Raw genomic sequence first — 21759 nt, forward strand, 5'->3', positions numbered from 1 at the left:
CAGCTGCAGGTCAACCCAGCTGCCCCCAGCCTCCCCGAGACCGAGAGGAGCAGGCGGCAGGGAGAAGATGACCGCTTCTCCAGCACTTATTTAACTACCTTGGTTCATAAGCCAGCACCCTGAGATAGGAAGCCAGGCACCTTGCCATCAACAGAACGACAGAGCCCTCCAGAGAATAAATCCAAGCGTCTAAGTCAGGCTCCTGCGATGAATCACAGCCTCTATCTCTCTCTCTGTGCTGACCGCACACTTTGGTTCCTCAGATAACGTACCTGAAGCCAAAAGAGCAAATTCAGAGTAATCTCTCTCCACGTTTTGTTTTTTCCCACTGTACGGGTCTGAAGGGGAAAGGTAGGGCAGGCTGAGCAGGCTGCCCGCCTGCCTGTGGATCCTTGGCAGCATACAAAGTGGGTTGGCTCAGATTTTACAGTATCTGAATTTCTCCTTTCACGTGGCTGTTTTCAGGCACTTATTTCAAAGACATCAATACCTGCCTGCACCCCTGAAGTGAACCATAACCCTTCTTTAAGACAACTCCACTCCTCCCATTTGTACTCACATCCTCATCAGTTCAAGTCCACTAATGCTGTGCCCTGTTGCAGGATCTTGAATTACTGATGTTTCTTTCAAACGCTCAGTACAAATTTTGAAGTACTAAAAATAATTCTGGAAATCTCATCCATACATTTTTAGGAAGTATCTTATGTTTAGAAAATTCTTTACTTGATTACATTATAAGATGAATGAAGCTTATTGTTCCTATCCAGGACCATTCATTTACATCCTGCTTTTGGTCTTTGTAAAAAATTCACTTGCCCAGTTTCAGTTTGATTACCATGTCCGAGCACTAAACTAACCAGGTTTCCAGTACTGCAAGGGAATGAAAATACCACCATATATTCATTGACTCTTGAAAATAAGTATAAAAAAACACATTTATTACATTTTTAAAAAAGTATTGTATAAAATTTTTTTTGCCCTTTTAAAGGCAAAACCAAAATGTCTTTATTTCCTGTAGATGGCAGCAGCACACTGTGAGATGAGCACAAGAAAGGGCACTGGATCCCATCCATTCACACCCTCTGGGAGCAGACCCGACTCTCCAGATGAGCGTTACCTCTGCAAGAATACCATGCCCCTAGCATAACGTAACTCATCTGTGCTCCCAAAAATCTGTTCAAACAAAGCAACGCAAAAGCCAGTGAAGCTGCATGTATCGTACATGGCTGCAATGGTTCCCCTCTTGTGCAAACACTGGACTCTGAAGTGGTGGGCATCACATTCGTGCTGCAAGGAGCACAACGTGCTCTTGCTCTGCTGCAGCTACGTGGGAACCCGGTCGGCACAGGGGCTGTACCCACTGATGCCCAAGCTGCACAGCTGTGGGACTGGGCTCAGGCACACCATGAGGGCAGATTTGTAGCAGAAACGAGCTTGGGCACTTCAGGGCAGAGGAAAACACAGGGCTGACCTGGGAGGACAGGCAACTCACCTTCTTCTCAAGCTTATACGTTATAAATGGAGCAATGAGCAGGACTTGATTGGCTAGGGGAAAATCTCTGCTCTTCAGGTTTGGCTTTACCCCAGGCATCTCTGGGGAAGGTCACACACGCTGTGCACGTACAAGGACACAGCCGTCACAGCCAGCGGGCTCCAGCCCTGCTCCCCCTGCCCTCCCCTTCCTCTCCCAGCAGCCAGTCCAGCCCCACCAGCATGGCAGGCATCCCACCAGCACAGCCACGTAACAGGCACCTCCTTTTGTCTCCCAGACACGTGGTGTCATCTCCCAGCACATGATGGAGAGGGGCTGGGGATGATGCTCCCCTCTGACCCTCCTCTTCCACCCAGGGGTGAGACCACCTCCTCTCTCAAGCACAAACCCGAGGAGCCCCCCTGTCCTGCTGTGTCCCCCACGGCAGCGCTGGCAGGCAGGCTCCGGCAGCACAGTTCTCGCAGCGTGGGCACTGCCCGGCGGCTCCGGCACAGGGGCTCGGAGAAGACCAGGGGGGTTCCCCCCATCTCATCAAAGTGCAAGGGGTTGTTCCGGGTCCCCGCCACCACCAGCTCCAGCAGCCGGACCACGCAGTCTGAAAACCAGTTCTTCAGGCGGAAATAACCCTCCTGGAAAGAGATTCGAAGGCTGACAGGCCCCGTTGGCATCCGCACGCTCAGGCTGAACAAGCAGTTCCCCTGCGAGCTGTCCCGCACCAAGTAGGTGCCGACGGGCTCCCGCTGGAGCTTGGCGTGAGCCTCCCCCACAGACAAGGGGCCCCAGTAGAAGTCGCTGGCCTGGAGGATGTGGAGGGACCGCTCCAGGACCTCCCACTCACAGCTGCGAAACATACGGAAACGATCGGGCAAGCCGGGGGGCGCAGGGCTGGGGAGAACACTCCGATGCTGCCTTTGGGGACGAGAAACAGTGGTGTGCGTGTTGTGCAGATCATCTGGCCTCCCTCTGATCATCTCTCAAAGAGCCCATGGATCCTGGGAAGATGCTGCCTTTATCATGCTTCCTCCTTTGCATCCAGCCTGCAGGACAGAACGAGAGTGAAGCAAACGCAATACCTTCTTCTAACTGGGTGAGTGAAGACACTTCACAGGGGAGAAAGACCAGCAAGAGCAGCAAAGAGCTACTGTACGTCACCAACCCCCAGATGCAGGGACAATCGAGGATATATGTGCAGGAAGGGCTCCATATGAGTCCTCCGCCAGCACAAGGCAGCACTTACAGAGCTCTGCACCCATTGGGTTTCAGTGACTGACAGCCAGGGACTCCCCAGCACACCCTTCAGCAGGCTGGTCTGAACCTAGCAGATCATGGTATTTTGAGATTTCCCTCTGTTGGGTGTTTAGGTGCTTTTCAGAGTGGCCTTGAGACTGGCAAGGGGAAATGACACCTGAAATCAGAAGGGTAAAAATGTTCCAAAGCAGGAACATATCCTTCACTTTGTCATTCCATGAAAGGTGGAAAGGTTTCTCTGACATAAAGACAGACAACATGACTTAGAAGAGGCAGAAGATGGGAATGAGCCTTTCCCAGCAAACCCCATGAACCACTGCCTTACCTCAGTTCATGCCTGCTTCACCGTGCCAGGAAAAAGCAAAGGGTTCCGATCAAGACCGATCAAGAAATGTTACACCATCAACCACAGGGCTGGGACTGCTACCAGACAGACCACCTAATGCTGATACTAGGCACTGTTGATGTCACAGGAATGGTTCTGCTCAGGCCTTTCCAGATCCTCAACTTCTGTCTCTGCCAGAGGGACATCTACCCCAGCCATCAGACGATGCTGCCCTCTCCCATTCACTGTCCCCTGCTCATGTGCTGTGTTTTAACGTGCCCTCCTGTACGGTCACAACCCTGCTCATCTCCTGCACCTCATGTTATCATCAGGCTGTCTGTTTTTGGAAATGCACTATCTTGAACTCAGTGTTGCCATCAGCCATCCAAGTCATTTCAATTACATATACATATAAATACATATTCTGCATGTGTGTGTGTGTATATATATATGCATAAACATAAAAACCACAGCCCCAAGCCAGAGGCTCATTCTGTGCGAGAAGCTGAGCTGTTACATACCACTTCCCCAGGCCTGACAAGTCAGTAGCTCACCACCAAACCCTGCCCTCGGTCCCTTGACATACTCCATTAACCCAGTCACACTCGCTGACAGTGCAGCCGTGCTGGGAGCAGGACGGACTGCTGACACACAGCCTGCAGCGGAGCAGACACAGACACGCTTCTCCATCTCTGTCAGTCTCCCACTGCAGACTCGCGGGAGCATCAGGGCTCACAGCGGACAGGCAGCCCCCCTGGGAATCTGTGGATGGTTTGCACTAGAGGGAGAGCTTTAGGTTAGGCTTAGCTCTTTGCCAAGTTCCCCTTATCTTGCGCTCTTTGCTGGCTATTTAAAAGCCTTGCGCTCCTTTCAGTGCTCGTGCCAGCTGGAGCAAGTTCAGAGAAGGGCAACAAAGCTGTCTGAAGCACAAGTCTGATGGGGAGCAGCTGAGGGAACTGGGGCTGTTTATCCTGGAGAAAAGGAGGCTGAGGGGAGACCTTATCACTGTCTACAACTACCTGAAAGGAGGTTGTAGCATGGAGGGTGTTGGTCTGTTCTCCCAAGTAGCAAGTGATAGGATGAGAGGAATGGCCTCAACTTGCACCAGGGGAGGTTTAAATTGGACATTAGGAAAAATTTATTCACAGAAAGGGTTTTTGGGCACTGGAACAGGCTGCCCAGGAAAGTGGTGGAATCACCATCCCTGGAGATGTTTAAAAGATGCGTAGATGAGGTTCTCAGGGACCTGTTTTAGTGGCAGTGTTGGGTTAACGGTTGGACCCGATGATCTTGAGGGTCTCTTCCAACCAAAATGATTCTATGATTCTATCTCTCTCAATATTGAACAGTAACACCACTAATGTAATTGTCAGGCACATCTACATACATGGAGCCACAAACTCCCTTTCCAAGAGCAGCCTGGGAAGCTTCTCTGGTTTCTAGCCCTGAGATTTCCACTCCACAACCCACTAATGTCCCTGGTACCACTCTGAATGTTGCAGCTCCTGCCCTTTCACTACATGTCATCATGGGAGGGAAATTCCACGCATACAGAAAGGTGGGAGGGGTAGGAAAGAGTTCATCAAGTTGCGTTTTTTCTTTTCTGCTAAAAAAAAAACCAAAAACCAAAAACCAAAAAACCAGCAGCAGTTGAAAGCTGCTCGGATGGTTCAGCAAGTCAGAATAAATCTCAGGGGAAGCTGATTTAGTGAGCAGAACGCAAACAAACACAGTTGCCACGTGCAGCGACTGTGGCCATCTATCTCCAGCAAAAACTCAGCACTGTAGGTGCCACAAGAAGTTGCAGCGTCTCTGTCCCTTTCCTTCTCCTCCTCCTCCCCTCTGTTCAGTGAGGAAGTTATAGAGCCCCCTGACATCAGTGACTATAGAAAAAGAAGGTCATATTCCCACCAGCTGCCTCCCAGGCTGCAGCACAGCCTTGACGGGTGCGAGAGGAAGCCCCGGGCCCACCAGCAGCCACTCTGCCCAAACAGCAACTTCTCTTGGATCCAAATGGAAATTTTGCCAATCTCATGGGTCTAGCTTGGAGAACAAATTCAAGCAGGAAAACAGAAGCAGGCAGCTGTCTTTGATTTCCAGGCTAGTTTCAAAAATAACAAACAGATAGAAAATTTGTTTAAGGCTGCTGATGCCGTTTGACGGGAAAAAAAAATAAACTTGTTTGTCCCAGTTTTCAACCTTGAGTCATTCTCCCAAGTCCTTTAAGAAAAATCCACTGCTACTGGAAGTCTGACTGACTAAGAACCGAGACTGTGTCATCGTTTCAAATTCAAAGTAAATGCAAAAATAGCACCCTCATAATTTGTTCACTCGGTTTGAAATCTACATATGGGTCAGAGCCTCAGATGGTGTGAATTTGTTTAGTTTCAGTGACCCATTTCCAACAGATGACTGCCCGGCCTGCAGTGCAATATCAGTTGTATTAATATTAGTTCTAGAAGTGTTTCCTGATATTATCTTTAAGGTTAACTTTTAATGGGTCAACAGGTCCTATGTGCACATGGCCTCCCACGTCAAGGAGGATGAGCTGACTCTCAGGATTAGGAATAAGCCAGCCCAAGGGTGTAATGAAATACATATGCATAATTAGTTCTTCTTCTGATTTGCCACACTATGATTTGCTATCTCTCCCCCTCCCTCCATAAATGACCAAAATACCCCAACGCCCAAACACGTTACTGCCTCCCTACTGCAAGACAGTCAGAACAGTGCTTGTGGCCAAAGCAATATACCCTAAAAAGTTGGCGTCCCACTAATTAAAAGCTGGATGAGTTTCCCCAGACCTTCTGATTTACTGCAGGTTCAAGAGCTTTTCAAAATAAGTGCTCTTGACACAGGGCATTCTGCTTTCCTCCTCGCTCACTAACCAGGCAAAGCAGCGTATTTCATATAAGGAGACAATTCTAGTAAATGAGAGGACAGTACACAGCGACTGGTGTCAGCCAAGCCAGCTCTGTGCCCTGGGGCTTGACAAATCCAGCACGTTCAACAGCAGCTTCAAGTACTCAGCTAAGATTTGTTCTTGCACTCTTCCTCCAGGACATTTGAAAGAGCTTACCTCTTTAAATATACCACCCATAGAGATGAGTTTCTGGACATCAGGCTTGGAAATGGTCCAAATTCAAGAGCTCCGATGTGGCACTTTGCAGTTTTTGCAAAGCTTTACCTATGAGCAGATCCATCCTTTGAAAAGAAAGAGATGTCCATCAGAGGTGACTAACCCCATTAGCTTGCCATAACACGGACCTAAAATACAACAAAACTGGGAACAGGTTGTTTGTCTCAACCTCTTTGACCAGTATTATTGTAGAAACATCTATACAGCACTTCAGATAGCAACGACGACAACAGATTGATATTGTTGTTATCATTATTATTACTTCCAAAGCCATGAGCTGATTAGGTCCAGGCAGCTCACAGATGGTCTAAGGGCAAATACTAAGACCTTAAAGTTGCCATCAAATCCTGGAAGCAGGAACTGTAAAATCTGAACGTTAAGAGATTACAACAACAGGAATTAGCTTAAGGATTCTTAAGGTTAGGAAGCCTGGGCGTACTGGTGGATGGAAGATTGGACATGAGCCTGCAATGTACGCTCGCAGCCCACAAAGCCAGTCGTGTCCTGGGCTGCACCAAAAGCGTGACCAGCAGATGAAGGGAGGTGATTCTGCCCCTCTGCTCTTGTGAGACCTCACCTGGAGCTCTGTATCCAGCTCTGTGGCCTCCAACAAAAGAAAGACATGGACCTGTTGGAACGAGTCCAGAGGAGGCCACCAAGATGATCAGGGGGCTGGAACACCTCTCCTATGAAGACAGGCTGAGAGAGTTGGGGTTGTTCAGTCTGGAGAAGAAAAGGTTCTGGGTAGACCTTTCAATAAGTAAAGGGGGCTTGTAAGAAAGATGGGGACAGACTTTTTAGTAGGGCCTGTTACAATGGGAAAGAGGGGCAACTTTTTTTAAACCAAAGAAGGGGAGATTCAGACTAGACATAAGGAATAAATTTTTTACAATGGGGATGGTGAAACACTGGCACAGGTTGTCCACAGAGGTGGTAGATGCCCCATCCCTGGAGACATTCAAGGCCAGGCTGGACAGGGCTCTGAGCAACCTGATCTAGTTGAAGATGTCCCTGCTCATTGCAGAGGGTTGGACTAGATGACCTCTGAAGGTCCCTTCCAACCCAAACTATTCTGAGATTTTGTAATTCAGTACACCAAACTCAAACTTGTGTTCAATGCAACACACAACATTTAGAGTCTTTTATCTGAAACAGAGTAGGTGGCCATTGCCTGTTGAGTTATCTGAATAGCAACCCAGTCTGTTGTGGCCTGTACCATTCTGTCCTGCTTCTCTGGCTCTCCAGGCTTTACTTTCTCACCTCACAGATGGAAAACTAAACCTGCTGACCCAGTGGAGCAGCAGACCCACCACCCATGCAATCCCATATTAGCAGATCCATCAGCAAGTTCAAACAATGAACCCAGTCTTCTGCATGACTTCAAGAGGCAGTCTCTGCAAGGCTTCACTTACACCTGGGCTCCATGATTTAACATCACTTCCCTGCATTCTCCTGAGCCAAGTCCAGCCCAGGCACATACCCCACAAGCCACGGTGACTCACAGCTCACGGAACTGCTGGTGTATCCCATTACTACACCACCCACTCCATTCAGCTTCAGCATTTCCCAGTTATCAATCCCGCAGTTCCCAGAGCAGTTGGATGGAGATGGGGATAATTTGGAAAAGCTCTCTCTGAGATACAATCCCTTGCAGCAGCTTCCCCATTACAGGCAGCAGAGCCCGAGCAGACATCCCTTGCTTGCACGTCTGCATCCCACAAAAATGCGCTGCCTACTGATTTGTGGCTGGAGAGGATGTTTCAAAGGAAAGCTCGAGCCAACTTCTGGAAGAGAAACCTCCCTGGTAAGAGCCAAGCACGCAGCACTGGGTTTTAATGGTGGGCCAGCCTGGTTCCCACAGCTGCCACCGTCTGCCACACACTGGCACCAGTTTAAACCACAATGTCACCGCCACGGTACGTGGCTGCACAGCCACACCAATGCCCCCTGTGAGCATCCTACTATGGCCAAGGCAACCAGGGCTGATCCAGAAAGGGCTCGCGGAGCGTGAAGGGAAAGGCAGGAGACGGACAGACAGACGTGCGCCAAAGAGCACAGAGGGAGCTGTGGTTAGGCGAGGAATGTGGCGCAGCTCAGCTCAGAGGACCAGCGTTAATCACAGCCAATTTCTCCAGCACAAAGCAGGCCTAGGAGACGTTGCAGTTCCCTCTATCTTTTATGCCACTATAAATAGGCTATAAATAGGGTTTGGTGCAAGGCTGCCATCACGTCTGACACATGAGGGAATACGAGGAAAAAAGAAAAAAAAAACACATCACACACGCACACCCCAGACCAAAACTGCGTTTCCCTGCAAGACTAGTGTTCAAGAAGGATGCAATATTTAAAAAAAAATACATAAATGCTATATAAAGTAAGTTGAAACAGCACGCACTGTGACAGCTCGTGCTTCCATGCAGTAAAGACACAGAGCAGGAGAATCCTGGACACAGACTCCAGGAACCAGCTGCTGGAGACCTTGCAGGAGGACCGGCCTTACAGAATCATAGAATGTCCTGAGTTGGAAGGGACCCACAAGGATCAGAGAGCCATCAATCCCTTTCCAAAATGTTGGGGTTGGAGAACACATTTCAAAACCACAAATAATTTCCCATGGATCTGATATTTAGGTTTTGTACTTCTTATCATATTTTTCTACGACATGCTTTCTGCGTTAACATGACACTTTGCTGACAAAGGCTAAAAGGTTGTTACTCCAAGAAAACCCACAAGACAGTGTGATGTACACTGAGTATTCTTCAAGGCAGGGAAGCCTGCAAGCATGTTTGGTTTCTGTGTAACATGCTTCAAGAAAAGGGACGGTGACAGTTTACAGGGAAAGCTAATTGTTTTTGCTGGACTAACCGAATGAGCTGGAAATACCCTATTTTCAGGGTCCCCTACTCATACCTTGGAAATATTATGCACGTTCAGAACAACTGCTTCCAAGTGAAACAGCTCGCTCCTTGTAGAAGTAGCCCAGTGTGAAACTAATCCTGCCCTTTCAGAGTAACAGAGAAGCCACATTGCTTCCCTGAACTCAAAGGCTGCTGTACAGTAGCCACAAGCAACTACAACCTGTTGCACAGCAAGTGAAACTACCAAAATTACTGACTTTTGGCAAGGAACAGCCTCTACTGGAGACTGAATTCTGGTTCAGTTCTTTTTCCTTTTCTGTAACTGAGGAAAAGAGAATTTAAAAAAAAAAGAAAGTTAGAGAAAGGACATCAGTATGGGTTACTACTAAGTTTCAAAGCTGCAGCTGAGGCTATCCTGCTGTGGCTAAAGGGAAGAGAGTCGTCGTTTCGTGCCTCTGGCCAGCACGGCAGATTTTCGGTAAGCCAGGGAAGCCAGGCTGTGTTGCTCCCAAGCCTCGCAGTTTCACAGTGAGCAGCCATCCCCATGCGTGTCGGTAGCAGAGCTACGTGAAGGCCCAGCCCCGTGCTCAGCCGGAACTCAGCCGCCGTGGCTGCCCGGCCTCCCCTTCCTCCTCACTGCCCACCGGCTGGGGGACAGCCCCCCGGCAAGGCGGACGGGGCTCTCCCTGGTTTAGGTGAAGAAATGAGGAGATGGGGAGAGAGCACAACGAGGAGATCAAGACAACACAAGTCCCTCATGGTTCCCTTTTGGAAACACTCTGTCCTGTCTCCCCGCTGGGAGAAGGGGATCGGTGGGAAGGGGGCAGCGATGCCCAGGGCAGCAACAGCCGGGGTGGTGTCCTTGCCCTCCCTTGGGGCAGATCACTGCCCCACCATCCCCAGACCAGCAGCACAGGTATGTTTCCTCCATTCCAGCCTCTGCCAGCTAAATTGACTTTTTTCAGTTGTTCCAGCGCCCTGTGTGAAGAAACTGGTAAATCCTGAGAAGCGAAGGCTGTCAGCGGTCCCTCTTATCAAAACCATCGCATTTAGCTGGAAAGGAATTCCAAGAAGCAGCGAACTCTGAGAAATGAGCAGTGTCTGCAGCTAAAACTGGTTCAGTATCATGATCAGAACTAGAATTTTAGAGAAGAGTCCCGGGCACTTCACCAACGTGAGCCAGAACACAGAGGCACAGGGCAGAGATCCTCCCTTGGCTCTCAAGAAGGACAAGCTTCAGAAGATGTGAGGGGCCATAGGGCAGTACAGGGACCGTGCCTTCAGAGGAAGGGGGTGAGGGTCACAAAGTACAAATGCACAGCACTAAGTTTTGTAACAGGGGATTTCCAACATACAAAATAAAGAAACCAGTCCTGAGAGTCAAAAGTGAAAAGAATAAAAATTAAAAAAAAAAAAAAAAAAGTCATGAGGAGTTATTTAGGAAATCTTAAAGTGACAGAACATGCAGACTTCCTACAACCAATGGAGCGGAGATGCTGTCTGGCTAAGAGGACAGGCTTGGGGAAAACACAGGTGACACCGCAGGTATTAGCTGCAGGTGTGACAGCTTGCAAGGGCCTCTGCCATGGATCAGAGGCACCAAACACACACGCTACAAAACCACGGTCCCTGCCCAAATCTCTCTACCACCTCAATAATCCTTCAGAAGATAAAAAGCTCACCCTGGCAAAGCTGATATAAAGCAATATAAATTACTGACGGTAGGGAACAAATTTACATGAGGATAGCTGTCATGAAATGGGGATGGCAGGTAGCCAAGATAAACAAAACAAAACCAAGAAAATGAATGGCATTTTCAGCCTATCAAAACCAGAAGACCTCTGGGGGAATAATTTAATTGACTGGGATGTCACCAAGTGGACAGCACAGAAAAGTTACATAAGAAGATATTTGTTTTTTCTTGCAAAGGATGGTGAGGAGATTCCCCAGTACTTAATGTTGTTTAACCTGAAGGGGCAAAAGTGGGGGAGGGCTCCATCAGAAGAGACAGGGAAAAGTGACATTAGAGCAGAGTCAGCTGGACACAGTGGAGTATACCCAGGGATTTTGAAGGAGTTTGGAAATGGCTCGTTGAGATGCAAAGAGAGGTGCTCTCTCAATCGAAACAGCTTCCAGAGGGCTGCAAGTGCTGTAAGGAACATTTTTTGACATACACTGCTAAGGCAGGAGCAGCACATGTCTGCCTGGCTGCAGGGGAAAGGCAATCCCCAGACAAAGCTCCCCATCAGGAAGACAATATCTGAAGAAGCAACAGTTGCTTGGACATACCTTGCGCTTCCCCAAATTCCCCATGTCAGAAGTACAACAAAATGTGAGACACAGTGCACGAGGTAGAGCCAGCAGCACCCCAGGACCTGTAAACCAGATGGGCAGAAGACAAGGAGCAGTCGTGCTCCAGGGTGACAGGACATGGAAAAGGGGTGTCCTGAGGAAATCAAGGCATTTCAGCCCCTGCATATCCACCCACCTTTCTGCCACCCTCCCAGCCGCTGCACCTTCCTCCCATATTGACCACTTTGCAGAGCATCCCTCCCTGTGATGGGTTGGTGAGTACAAGAAGCCCAAAGCCTCCCCCAGATCAGGTGCCAGCGGCTCCCTTCCCCCTGCCCATCCAAACACACACATTGATCCAGGTCCCTTTCTAGAAATCATCTCCCCCTGTCTTCAAGCTGCTATTGCCCATGACACTTCAAACACCAGAGGTATAACCTCTCCCCTCAGCAGGCAGCTGCCAGCCTTGCGTTACTTAAATCCAGGCGGTCAGCTGGAAAAGCAGCGAGCCCCCTCCATCACCTTCCCAGGGTGAACAGTGACAAAACCACTTCACTCTCCGCAGGCCAGAGAAGTCAGAGGTCACTCGAGATTTGGCAGGCTGGCAAGTACCAGGGTCAGGGGCAAGACTCTGTCCTGACTAATGCAAGTGCATGCAGACTTGGCTCTGTATTTTAAAGAGCAAAAAATTAAGTGGTGCAGCTGATCAATGAGCCAAGTAACCACGCTGAGGGTTCATTAAGGAAAGCTCTAGCTCCGAATGCAAAAGCAGTCATTAAAAACCAAGAAGCAAACATGAGCGTAAGGTTGCAAAATGGATGGGTGGGAGCGTAACAGTAATGTCATCACCTGAGATAATACATTCAGTTCCAGTCACCTTAAATAAAAACAGAGCTGAAACAAAGGGGATGGGCCTAAAGACGGGCGATAAGAAGTCGCATGTAAGTGTTCTAGACAGAGCCTGGAGAAACTTCATGCTCAGTTTAGAGAGCAGAGAGATACAGGGGGATGCAAGAGAAAGATACAGCACAATCGGGCCATTCTTTTTACGCTCTTTCATAAAACTAGAAGAGAGGAAGTTCAAAGGTGACTGAGATTGAAAAGTAACTAATTTTAAAACTCATAAAAGGAAAAACTCCAATCACATAGACATTAAAATGCTGCTGCTGGGGAAAGTGAAAGAGCTGATCTGAAGAGTCTCATTTCTCTTCTTTCTCAAATGTCCCTGCCTTGTCTCGGTAAAGCACCCACTACGCTATGCTTTAGACTTTAGGCAGAGGAATTCAGCAGCAAAGGGCTCGGATTTTTAGCATCACTTTTTTAAGCCACCTCCTAACCACTCAAACTTTATATAAGACTAAGGGTAGCCCAGTACAAAGCATAAACGCCCTTTAGTCGTGCAAAACTGAAGAAGTAAACAATGGCATATAAAGTCATGATGAGGAATCAACTATGGAGCTGCTGCAGAGTAGTTAGAAGTAGCTCAGCCCATTTTTATCTCATTTTTTAATGACGAAAGAGAACAGCATCACTTGCTTGGATGTGCTGACTTGAATATCAGTGTGCATCCTACGCAAACGGCAGATTTCAGTGGTTACTGCTAAAGCAGCTCAGAATCAGAAATGGCTGTGGCAATGAGGCTGGTAGGAGACATTCCTTCTCTCTCGCCATCCCCTTGAGTGGGGCTCTTGGTCCATCACGTCACTTAGCTGGACCTCGGAGGACAAACATAACTTCTGGCAGGGAGGACTGGAGAATGCTTCTCCAGCTCCAGCTTTCCTCCCTCCACATCTCAAACTCCCACCTGAAAACAAGGAAGAACTCAAATACAGATGAAGAACAACACTGCTGGTCTGTCAAAAAGCCTCATCAAACCATCACTGCACAACACTATGAGCGTGCTGACCCAGGCAAACCCACACCGACCCCCTCTCAATTTTAGCAAGGCACCTTCTGTACAGGAGCCCAACTATGCAGTTCAGACCGCACAAATGGAGATCTCTGATATTTTCCAACTGCTAACAGTCACGCTTATTTTCTTCCCTGACAGCGTCAGCCTAAGTTTCCAAATAAAGTTTGCTACTGAGGAAGTATGAAAGTAGATCCAAACTGTTTCTGAACTGCAGAATCACACACACACAGAAAAAACCCCTGTTGCACAAGTCACAATCTGAAGTCAACATTTTTCTTCAGCATTTGCAGGCAGTGAGGGGGAGGACAAAAACTCTCTGCTTAGACAAAGGCAACTGAATGCTGCCAGCTCAACCCAATTTTACCAGCCACAGCTCCAAAAGAGCAGATGTAAAGCTAGAGTAGCCTGTTTGCAAAGTTAATATTGGCACCATTCAATTCTTTCCCTCATACTTTGCGTGTGTTTGTGAACAAGCAGAGACACAGAAAACGCATGGGGAGCAGGAAGGGAGAAGGCAGAGAGAATGTGCATTATCAAAATACCTTGAGAGCAGTTCTTGGAAATGTGCAGCCTGCAAGCCTGTATCAGACACTCATTTCCTGTGAAGTGCACACAGGCCTTTTCATTTCTCCACTGAAGAGGACGAAAATAAGGGGGCAGCTCTAAAGTCTCCAAAGACAACACAAAACCAGCATTTAGCGATTTTACTAAAATTGAATTAATGTTTTCATACTATTAAATACCTACGAAGGGAAGCAGAAATTCCCTGAAATTTAAAAAGTAGGACTTTACACCACTCACTTTCAAATCTTAACATGAAATCTTGCACTTGGTCACGGGGGAAATGAATTTTACTCGAGTCATTTTGACCACTCACTAACACAAAGCCACCAAATCCTGCTACATCAAACACCACTGCACTTTTTTTAAGGGTCTGAGACCAATTTTGGCAAAATGGTGACCTAATAAATACCTTACTGAGGCAGAAGGCTGCAGGATATGCACAAATGCAAACCAGAAGAGCAGCCAGTAGTGAAGCAGACTGACAGGATAGAATGGGGTAAGTTGATATCATGCCTGCCTTCTGCCTCTCTACTTACATGTAAACAAGGGTCTAATTAATGTAGCATTTAGTTGCATCATTTAAAATAAATATATGATGCCTCCTAATGACACACACACTTAATAGATTTACTCTGCAAAAATATATCATCCCTGAATGGCATACTCAGTTCTTGTACCATCCACATTTACATTTACCTCTCCCGGCTTGTGCGCTTTTGGCAAACACCACTAGTTGAGGTCTGCAGCGGCCTGGAATAACAGCTCAGGAACATGTCACCTCCCCAAAGCTTTTATTAATCTAACCACAGTGTCAACCCGACCGAAATGATGTCATATTCAAGTACTGGCACCATCTGTTTATTGCTGACCATGCTAAGGTGGGAGAAACCAGGAGAGAGAAGCCTGTGGGTTGTTAGGGCAGATGGGGGTGGTGAGGAGCTGCAGGGAAAGACTGGGAGGGAAGAGCAAAGCCCCAGCGGGGATGGAGAAAATGAGGAGCAAGGGAAGAAACTCAGCTCCAAAAGGCATATTTTCTCCTTTGTTTCTCAGCAATGCAATCACAGTATTAGTGACAACAACTAAGAATTTACACCACCCAACTCCAGCTCTACCCTTGCGCAAACCGACCACCAACTTCACAGGACTCCCAGTTGGATTGAGGGTAAGAGGCACCGGCTGCATGTTTGAAGCTGTCACCTAGAATCTGAATTTGGCCCTCTCTGGGCAGTCATGGCAGGGACGCACTGCAGCGGGATCTGCAGCAGCTCAGGCTCTCCCTGCTGCTCCTCTATGCCTGCTTTTTGGGACCCCGGCACAGTTTGCCTGTGCCTTCCAATGTGATCTGAAACAAAAGCCCTGTGCTACCTCTCAACCCCACTACATTTAAGTCAGTGATAAGCAAGCCAGGTTATTGAAGGACATATGACATGCTGAACGATAACAAAGAGCACAGAAATAACAAAGGCCCAGATCCCAGCATAGGTCAGGAAACGATGGGAACCTGTGTAGGAGGCTGGCATCCCAGTAATCCCTCGGGTTTGTGCCTAAGAGCCTTCCATTCTGGAAGAGACAAGAATCCCCACTTCAACAACTACGTTTTAAATCACATACCCAGAAACAAAGCTTGGCTTCATCTGCAGCGACTGGCCACATCTCGACGTAACTTCATTCAACCAAGACCAACATTATGTGATAATAGAGCCTCAGTTCCACAAACTTCTGTGCATGTGCATAATTTTTAAGCACATGACCGCAGCCCTGCTGTGACTGAATGGGCTATTTGACGTTCACGCAGCATCTGAACCGCAGTCACAATTGTTTGGAGAAAGAAGATATGTCTGCATACCCTCTTAAGGGCACAGTCAACAGGGAATGAAACATCAGGAAACTAGTTATTTCTGATCCCACCCCATTTTACATTGTTGAGCATGGTCAACATGTGACTGGGTTTTTCACTTAAGTTCTCTGAGAGCTGCAAGGACTAGAACTAGCAAATGGCACCGTCTGGACCACACAGTCCTAAATAGCAGCTTGCTAACAATACTCATTACCCTCACATTTCCAGAACAACGGTCAAGCCACATCCCCCTCCTTCACCCATCCCGGGGAAGAAAAAAGCCAGGGACATTTATTTAACATTCTTGAGTTCCTCTCAGTTACCTCTAGGGTTCATCCAGATCCTGTTTCCAAGCTTCTAGTGAGCAGGAAGGAACATACTCTTAAACTAAATTTTAAAAAAGGAAAAAAAAAAAAATCCTAAGAGCAGCATAAGCTGAGGTTTTAGGTGGTAACTATTCCAAAATTCTCAGTAAGAGCATGTGTGTTTGTGGGAAAAAGTGAGTAGCGGATCCTACATGGCTGCAAGCACCATGACTCAGATTGCATAAAGGAGGAGGTTTTAGCGATAACCTTTGCCGATGAGGCTTTTCATGGGCGCGCGGCACCGATCTTCTGAGAAAAGGCAGGTGTGAGGCTGCGTTCTGACTGTGCCGGCTCCGGAGGATGGTGAGCTCCTCTGCCTTGCAAGGGCAACCCCGAGGGGCACATCCACTCCTGGTTCACAGTTACCCCGTTTCCCTGTAATGCCTCTGATTCTGGCAGGCAGCTGGCTTTTCCAGCTCAGACTAAGTCTAACACTCTGTGTGCTGCATCTCCAGCAGTTTATGTGAAGGAAAAGAAGGGGCACAAAGACCAAGTTACCCGCTCCCTGGACCCGTTCGGCTGCTTGGCTACACACCCATCTGAGACGTTACATAATTTGCAGGTTTCACTTTAAAACGAGCATCTCCTTGCCCTGATGCTGTGGAGAACACCTTGACGGAAGGACAACCCCAAGCCCCGAGGGAGGCCCCCTCGGGCTGCTCCCAGCACCCCACCAGTCCCCCACCACGGCACAGGTCTCCCCCCAGGGCCAGCAGAGATGCCGGCACCCCAAATCCTCGCCGCCATCCCCCGGGGCACGCTACCTCTTTCTTCTACAACCAGCAACTGCCCCAATGCTCCTCGGAGCCAAACCAGCTGGGTCTGCACCTCTACACTCCACCCCTCGGAAAGGGGGACCAGAGGAGACAGACAGGCAACATCCACCCACACACACCCCCCCAAAAAGGCCGTTTTCAGTTAACGCCGCACAACTTACTCTCGGCACCGCCGGGACCGCGGGCTGGCGGCGCTGCCGCCGGTGCGAGCGAGCGCTCCGTGCCGGGGCGACCGCGGCGCTGCCCGGCCCTGCCCCCGCCGCCGCTCTCCCGCCCCGAAGCGAAACCCAGGCGGCCCCACTCCGCATCCCTCCCCCCGGCCCCTCAACTCACACAGGGGCCGGTGCGCGGCTTACCGGAGGTGGCGCGGCTGCCCGGCGGGCCCTCCTCGGCCGCGGGGCGGGCGGGCGCCGCGGCGGCGGCTTCGGCTCCGGGGAGCGGAGGGGAGGAAACCCCCCAAGTGTTTCTTTTCCGAGGAAGGAGCCACGGGGGAGGGGAAGGGGAGGGGTTTCTCCCTCCTCCACCACCCCGTCTTTCCACGGCGTGGCTCTTGCAAGGGGAAAAAAAAAAGTAAAGAAGAAAAAAAGTTATCTTTTTTTTAAAAGGAAAGGTTGGACGGATTGGGAGAGAGAGAGAAAGAAAATAAAAACCCACAAAGCGGCTGTGGGAGCCCCTCCGCTGCAGACTGAGCGACGGACCCCACCGGGGCGGCACCGCAGCATCCACCGCCCCCCGGGACCCGCCGGAGCCACGAACCGGCCCAGGGACGTCGCGGTGGGGCCCGACGGCGGCAGCGGGGGACCGGGGCTCTGCCCCTCCTCCCGGTTACCGTCTGCTGCCCTCCAACACTGGGCTGGGACACTGGAGCTCGTACGGTGCCCAGGGCTGGGGCCGCAGGGCCATGAGTCACCGGGGCGGGGGGTTGTGCACAGGGCCCGGGCAGCAGAGCCGGCAGACGAGGGCCCCTCTACACCGGCGGAGAACAGGGGAGGCTGTCCTGGCCTTGACCTTCACTGCCAGAGTTCTCCCAGCTCTGCTCGGGCACAGTAGGAGCCCCCAGAAGGGCACCTGGCACCCTGGCAGTGCAGAGTGAGCAGCAGCATAATGTGCACTTGAGGAACGTGCCTAAAAATACACACTGCTGCCTTAGCAGGTCGAATGAAAATACTGGAAATCACAGAAAAAATGGGAAAATGCACACACACACAAAAAAGTAAAATATAAATAATGCTCTACGTGGTGCATACGGTAAGTGTAGTATCGCTCGAAGATAAATGATAGTACAAAAGATAAACTTCACCATTAAATACAAACCCCACAGTTAAGGCCTAGCCTGCAATTAGGCTATGACTTGATTGTGCTATGAGAGCTCTCATTCACCTGTATACCTTTGCAGATCCGAGACTGCTGCTTGCGTGCCAGATGAATTGCCTTCTTGAAAAAGCTGTATGCAAACACGCAACGCAGACGCGCTCTGGCTGCTCTGCACCACTCTAGCGATGCAAAGCAGCTGTAACTGCGGGTTGAGCAGCTGACTAAAAGAGGTTTACAGCTGCTTTGCATTGCTAAGAAGCACAAAGCAGTCAGAAACACACCACCGAATCTGATCTGCAGCCTTGCCAGAAGTTCCACTGTGTACTGAGACATCAGTGCTTGTTTTGGTGTTTTTTTTTTTTTCTTTCAACCAAGCATGAAGATGCTGCTGACCACAGAAGGATTTCTGAACTTCCACAGGAGTCTGGGCAAAGCATTCTTTTACAGGAAGGCTTCAGTGGGAGGACCTGCCACTGGAGCCCTAAATCACAGCAGAGACTAAGTGCTCATCTGTTCCATTTTTGGTTTTTAAGTAGACTTGTCACACTTTTCTTTGTATTTTTGGATGGCAGCTTCAAAAATACCCTGCAGTTTGCTTTACAGTTGCCTAGTAGGGACTCCGTTTCCCTCTGTGGATATTTATAGCATTTATTGGGTGACTTCACAGACTGTACCAGCTACGTTGCCTTAACATTAAATGGACTAGTCTAATTCTGCTTTTATTCTTCATCTTTGCCTGTGAAAAGTAACAACCAGCCTCACTGCTTGGAGATGGTTTGTGGGTCTCACTCTTCCCTCTCTCATCCACTTGAAATCATGATCTCGCAGCAGTTACAGCCGAAATGTATTGCAATCCTCTTCAGCAATAAAAGCTGGTGAGACATGACACGATGGCACCATTAACCACAGTTTTCCAAAGCCCAGACTTGACTCACAATGGCCCAAAATGTGTTCATGATTGAGGTGCCTCTGAGGTGGCTTCATTATAGATGGAAAACACAAAGATGCTGAAGTAGCTTTGTCTCCTGTGATACAAAGGAGGAGACGGCAACCAAACCATGCTCAAGCAGTGGCTTTGCTGGTGCTGCATTTATTCCCTGCTAGCCTGAAACCACCTGGGTGTGTTTAAGGTGAAAAACAAACCCTGTCTTTGAGTTTTCTTAAGAAAAATAGAATACAGGTAAATTCCCTAGAACCAAGAGACTCCCCATGCTCTCGCCACTGGACTGATCCTTCTTTTTTTTTTTTTCCAACTGCTTTCAACGTATGGATACCCACCTGAAAAGCTCCATGTGATTACAGTGAGGATGCAGGCAGGGTAATGGTCCTGTTGGGGCAACTTGCTTTGAACGCTGTCTACTGGTGCATCTCTGGAGAAAGGTGGATCCCTCCTAAAGACGGGGTTTCTGAGATGTCCAGAATGCTGTTGACAGCCTGGAGAGGAATAGCTCCCAAGAAGATGCCAGGATTTGTTCTTATGATTTACAAGTTTTGTTCTACCCCTCGTTTTTTCCTTTGCCTAAGAATACATATTCCTTCACTATCCCTGATACTAAAACTTTAAAAAACATTAAACATGAAAGCATTAATTGATAAAGATGATGACAGAATTAACCTTTTCCAGAAAGTTTTGTCTGCAGTCCAGCTGCTGAAGGCAGTAGGTCTCAGTTTGTCCTAACTTCATATCACAGAATCACAGAATGTTAGGGACTGGAAGGGACCTCGAAAGATCATCCAGTCCAATCCCCCTGCCAGAGCAGGAACACCCAGATGAGGTTACACAGGAAGGCATCCAGGCAGGTCTTGAACGCCTTCAGAATAGGAGACTCCACAACCTCCCTGGGCAGTTCTGCTTTGTGGAATTTCTCTGCTTGTTCTTCAGCAACCCCCAAGTCGGGTAAGTTCAAAGATGTTGATATCCAACAGCCCAAGAGCCAGTAACACCCTAATAGCTTTGCTCCTGCTCAGTGTGCAGATTCCTTACAGCCTGCACAAGGTAGAAAGCCACAAGCTGCCTATTTGGCCCTGTCAGTTTGGGAGGTGCGGGAAGAAAAGAGGTGGGAAGCAAAAAGGTATTTTGGGGCAGTCACTGCAAACTGCTGAATAAAGATGGTTCTCTGGGAAAGCAAAAGGCATGCATTGCCCCAGACAAAGGGAGAAGGTAGTGTGGTGAGGGAAAGAAATGAGGTGGAGAGAATGAAGCACTGAAAAATCTGCAGAAAGGAAAAGAGGTACAGAAAAGCAAAAGGAGAAGAACATAAAGGGGACTGGGGTGGGAAGATGGATGAACATGTTAGATCTGTCAGTACTGCTTTGCCCTTCAGCCCACAAACCTGTGAGTGGAAGCTCAGTTTGGGCTGGACCATCATCTCCAGATGATGAGTGACCGATTATTTAGGGGCTCAGTGCCTCACTGGGCCCCCAGCCAGACCCAGATGTGCTGTCGCCCACCAGTATGCACACTGGCTTTGTGGATAGCATGTAAGTAGGAGGTGACACCATCCTGGTGATGGGGCGATCCAAGTGGCCCAGACATAGCCTGAGGGGTTCCTGCCAGGTGGTCAAATGGGAAGACAAGGAGAGAAGAAGGCATAGGGCAGGGTTGGGTATCCTGGCATGAGAGATGATGCAGGCAGTGCATGAGATTTGGTACAGAGAGTAGGGTGGAAGGATGCTTGGGGGGTGGATAGGAAATGACTGCCACAATCTCCTGATGTGCTGCAAGTCCAGCTTGCAAACAGTACAAATGTACAACCTTTTACTGCATACAGTCATAGGTGGTTTTCCCTTTTGACCCTTCTTCCCCTTTCTAGGTGGTCCCTCTCATAACTTTCTTAAAAGCCTCCTTTTAGGAGATACTCACAGTGACACATTCAGAAGAAGAAAAAAAACCAACACCACCACAGAAAGAGAAAGCCAGGAGGACAAAACCAACACAGAAAAATCCCCCAGCCCCCTTCCTACCCTGCCCCCAGAAAAAAAAAAACCCAAACAAAAACACCTTTCTGTGGTTTAGAGCGAGCGGAGGCTGTATTAGTTCAACTCCTATGAGAAAAAATTAGCACAAGCAGTGGTCCCTTTTCATGAAGCGGTGGCCAGGCCCCTCCTTCCCCTCCAAGAGCAGGGCTTTCTCAGTAATGAACAGAAACTGCTTTCCAGGAAAGCGAAGGTACAGGGGCTGCTCAGAGCTGAGTGACCTAGCGCAGCTGCAGGGAGCCGTGTGCCGCTGCTTGCAGGCTGCTAACCCCCAGCACCAAGCGGCTGTGCTCCCATGCCCGGCGATGCTGTGTGTCGTGGAGGGTGGGGGGGTGTTGTGGAGGGTGGGGGGCCATGGCCAGCTGTGCAATGTGCGCCCCACACAGTGCTGCTGATGTGCCTTCATTCCAGTCTGCAACACCGTCTGCTCTCCTGGCTTCCCCCCACAGCTGTGGAGGGCACTGTGCTTGTGTGTTTCAGCCTGTGCTGCCAGCCCAGCACGGGGCTCCTGCACAGCCCTCGCTAGGCCTGAGGCTCATGGAGCGGTGGGGAATAGAATCACCGAATCATTTTGGTTGGAAAGGACCCTCAAGATCATAGAGTTCAACCATTAACCCAACACTGCCACTAAACCATGTCCCTAAGAATCTCATCTCCATGT

The 21759-nt window shown here is 49.1% G+C and overlaps 1 protein-coding gene across 7 annotated transcripts; it reads right to left on the minus strand.

Moving 5' to 3' along the window:
• Positions 1-917: 917 nt before the first annotated feature.
• On the minus strand, positions 918-17661 carry LOC309446213 (suppressor of cytokine signaling 1-like). Of its 7 annotated transcripts, XM_082065753.1 has the most exons (4): positions 17165-17659; positions 15991-16054; positions 6145-6269; positions 918-2529 (listed from the first exon to the last, which is right to left on the minus strand). In XM_082065753.1, exon 4 carries the CDS (start codon positions 2461-2463, stop codon positions 1780-1782), a length of 684 nt encoding a protein of 227 aa, XP_081921879.1. In that variant the 5' UTR covers positions 2464-2529; positions 6145-6269; positions 15991-16054; positions 17165-17659; the 3' UTR covers positions 918-1779. The 7 variants fall into 7 exon arrangements, with proteins under 7 accessions (XP_081921879.1, XP_081921877.1, XP_081921881.1 ...); XM_082065751.1 differs by lacking the exon at positions 15991-16054; XM_082065755.1 differs by lacking the exon at positions 15991-16054 and having other exon boundaries at positions 17142-17659.
• Between the last annotated feature and the right edge of the window lie 4098 nt (positions 17662-21759).

The sequence above is a fragment of the Streptopelia decaocto genome (genome assembly GCF_964273445.1).
Source record: "Streptopelia decaocto genome assembly, chromosome: 1".
Taxonomy (NCBI): domain Eukaryota; kingdom Metazoa; phylum Chordata; class Aves; order Columbiformes; family Columbidae; genus Streptopelia; species Streptopelia decaocto.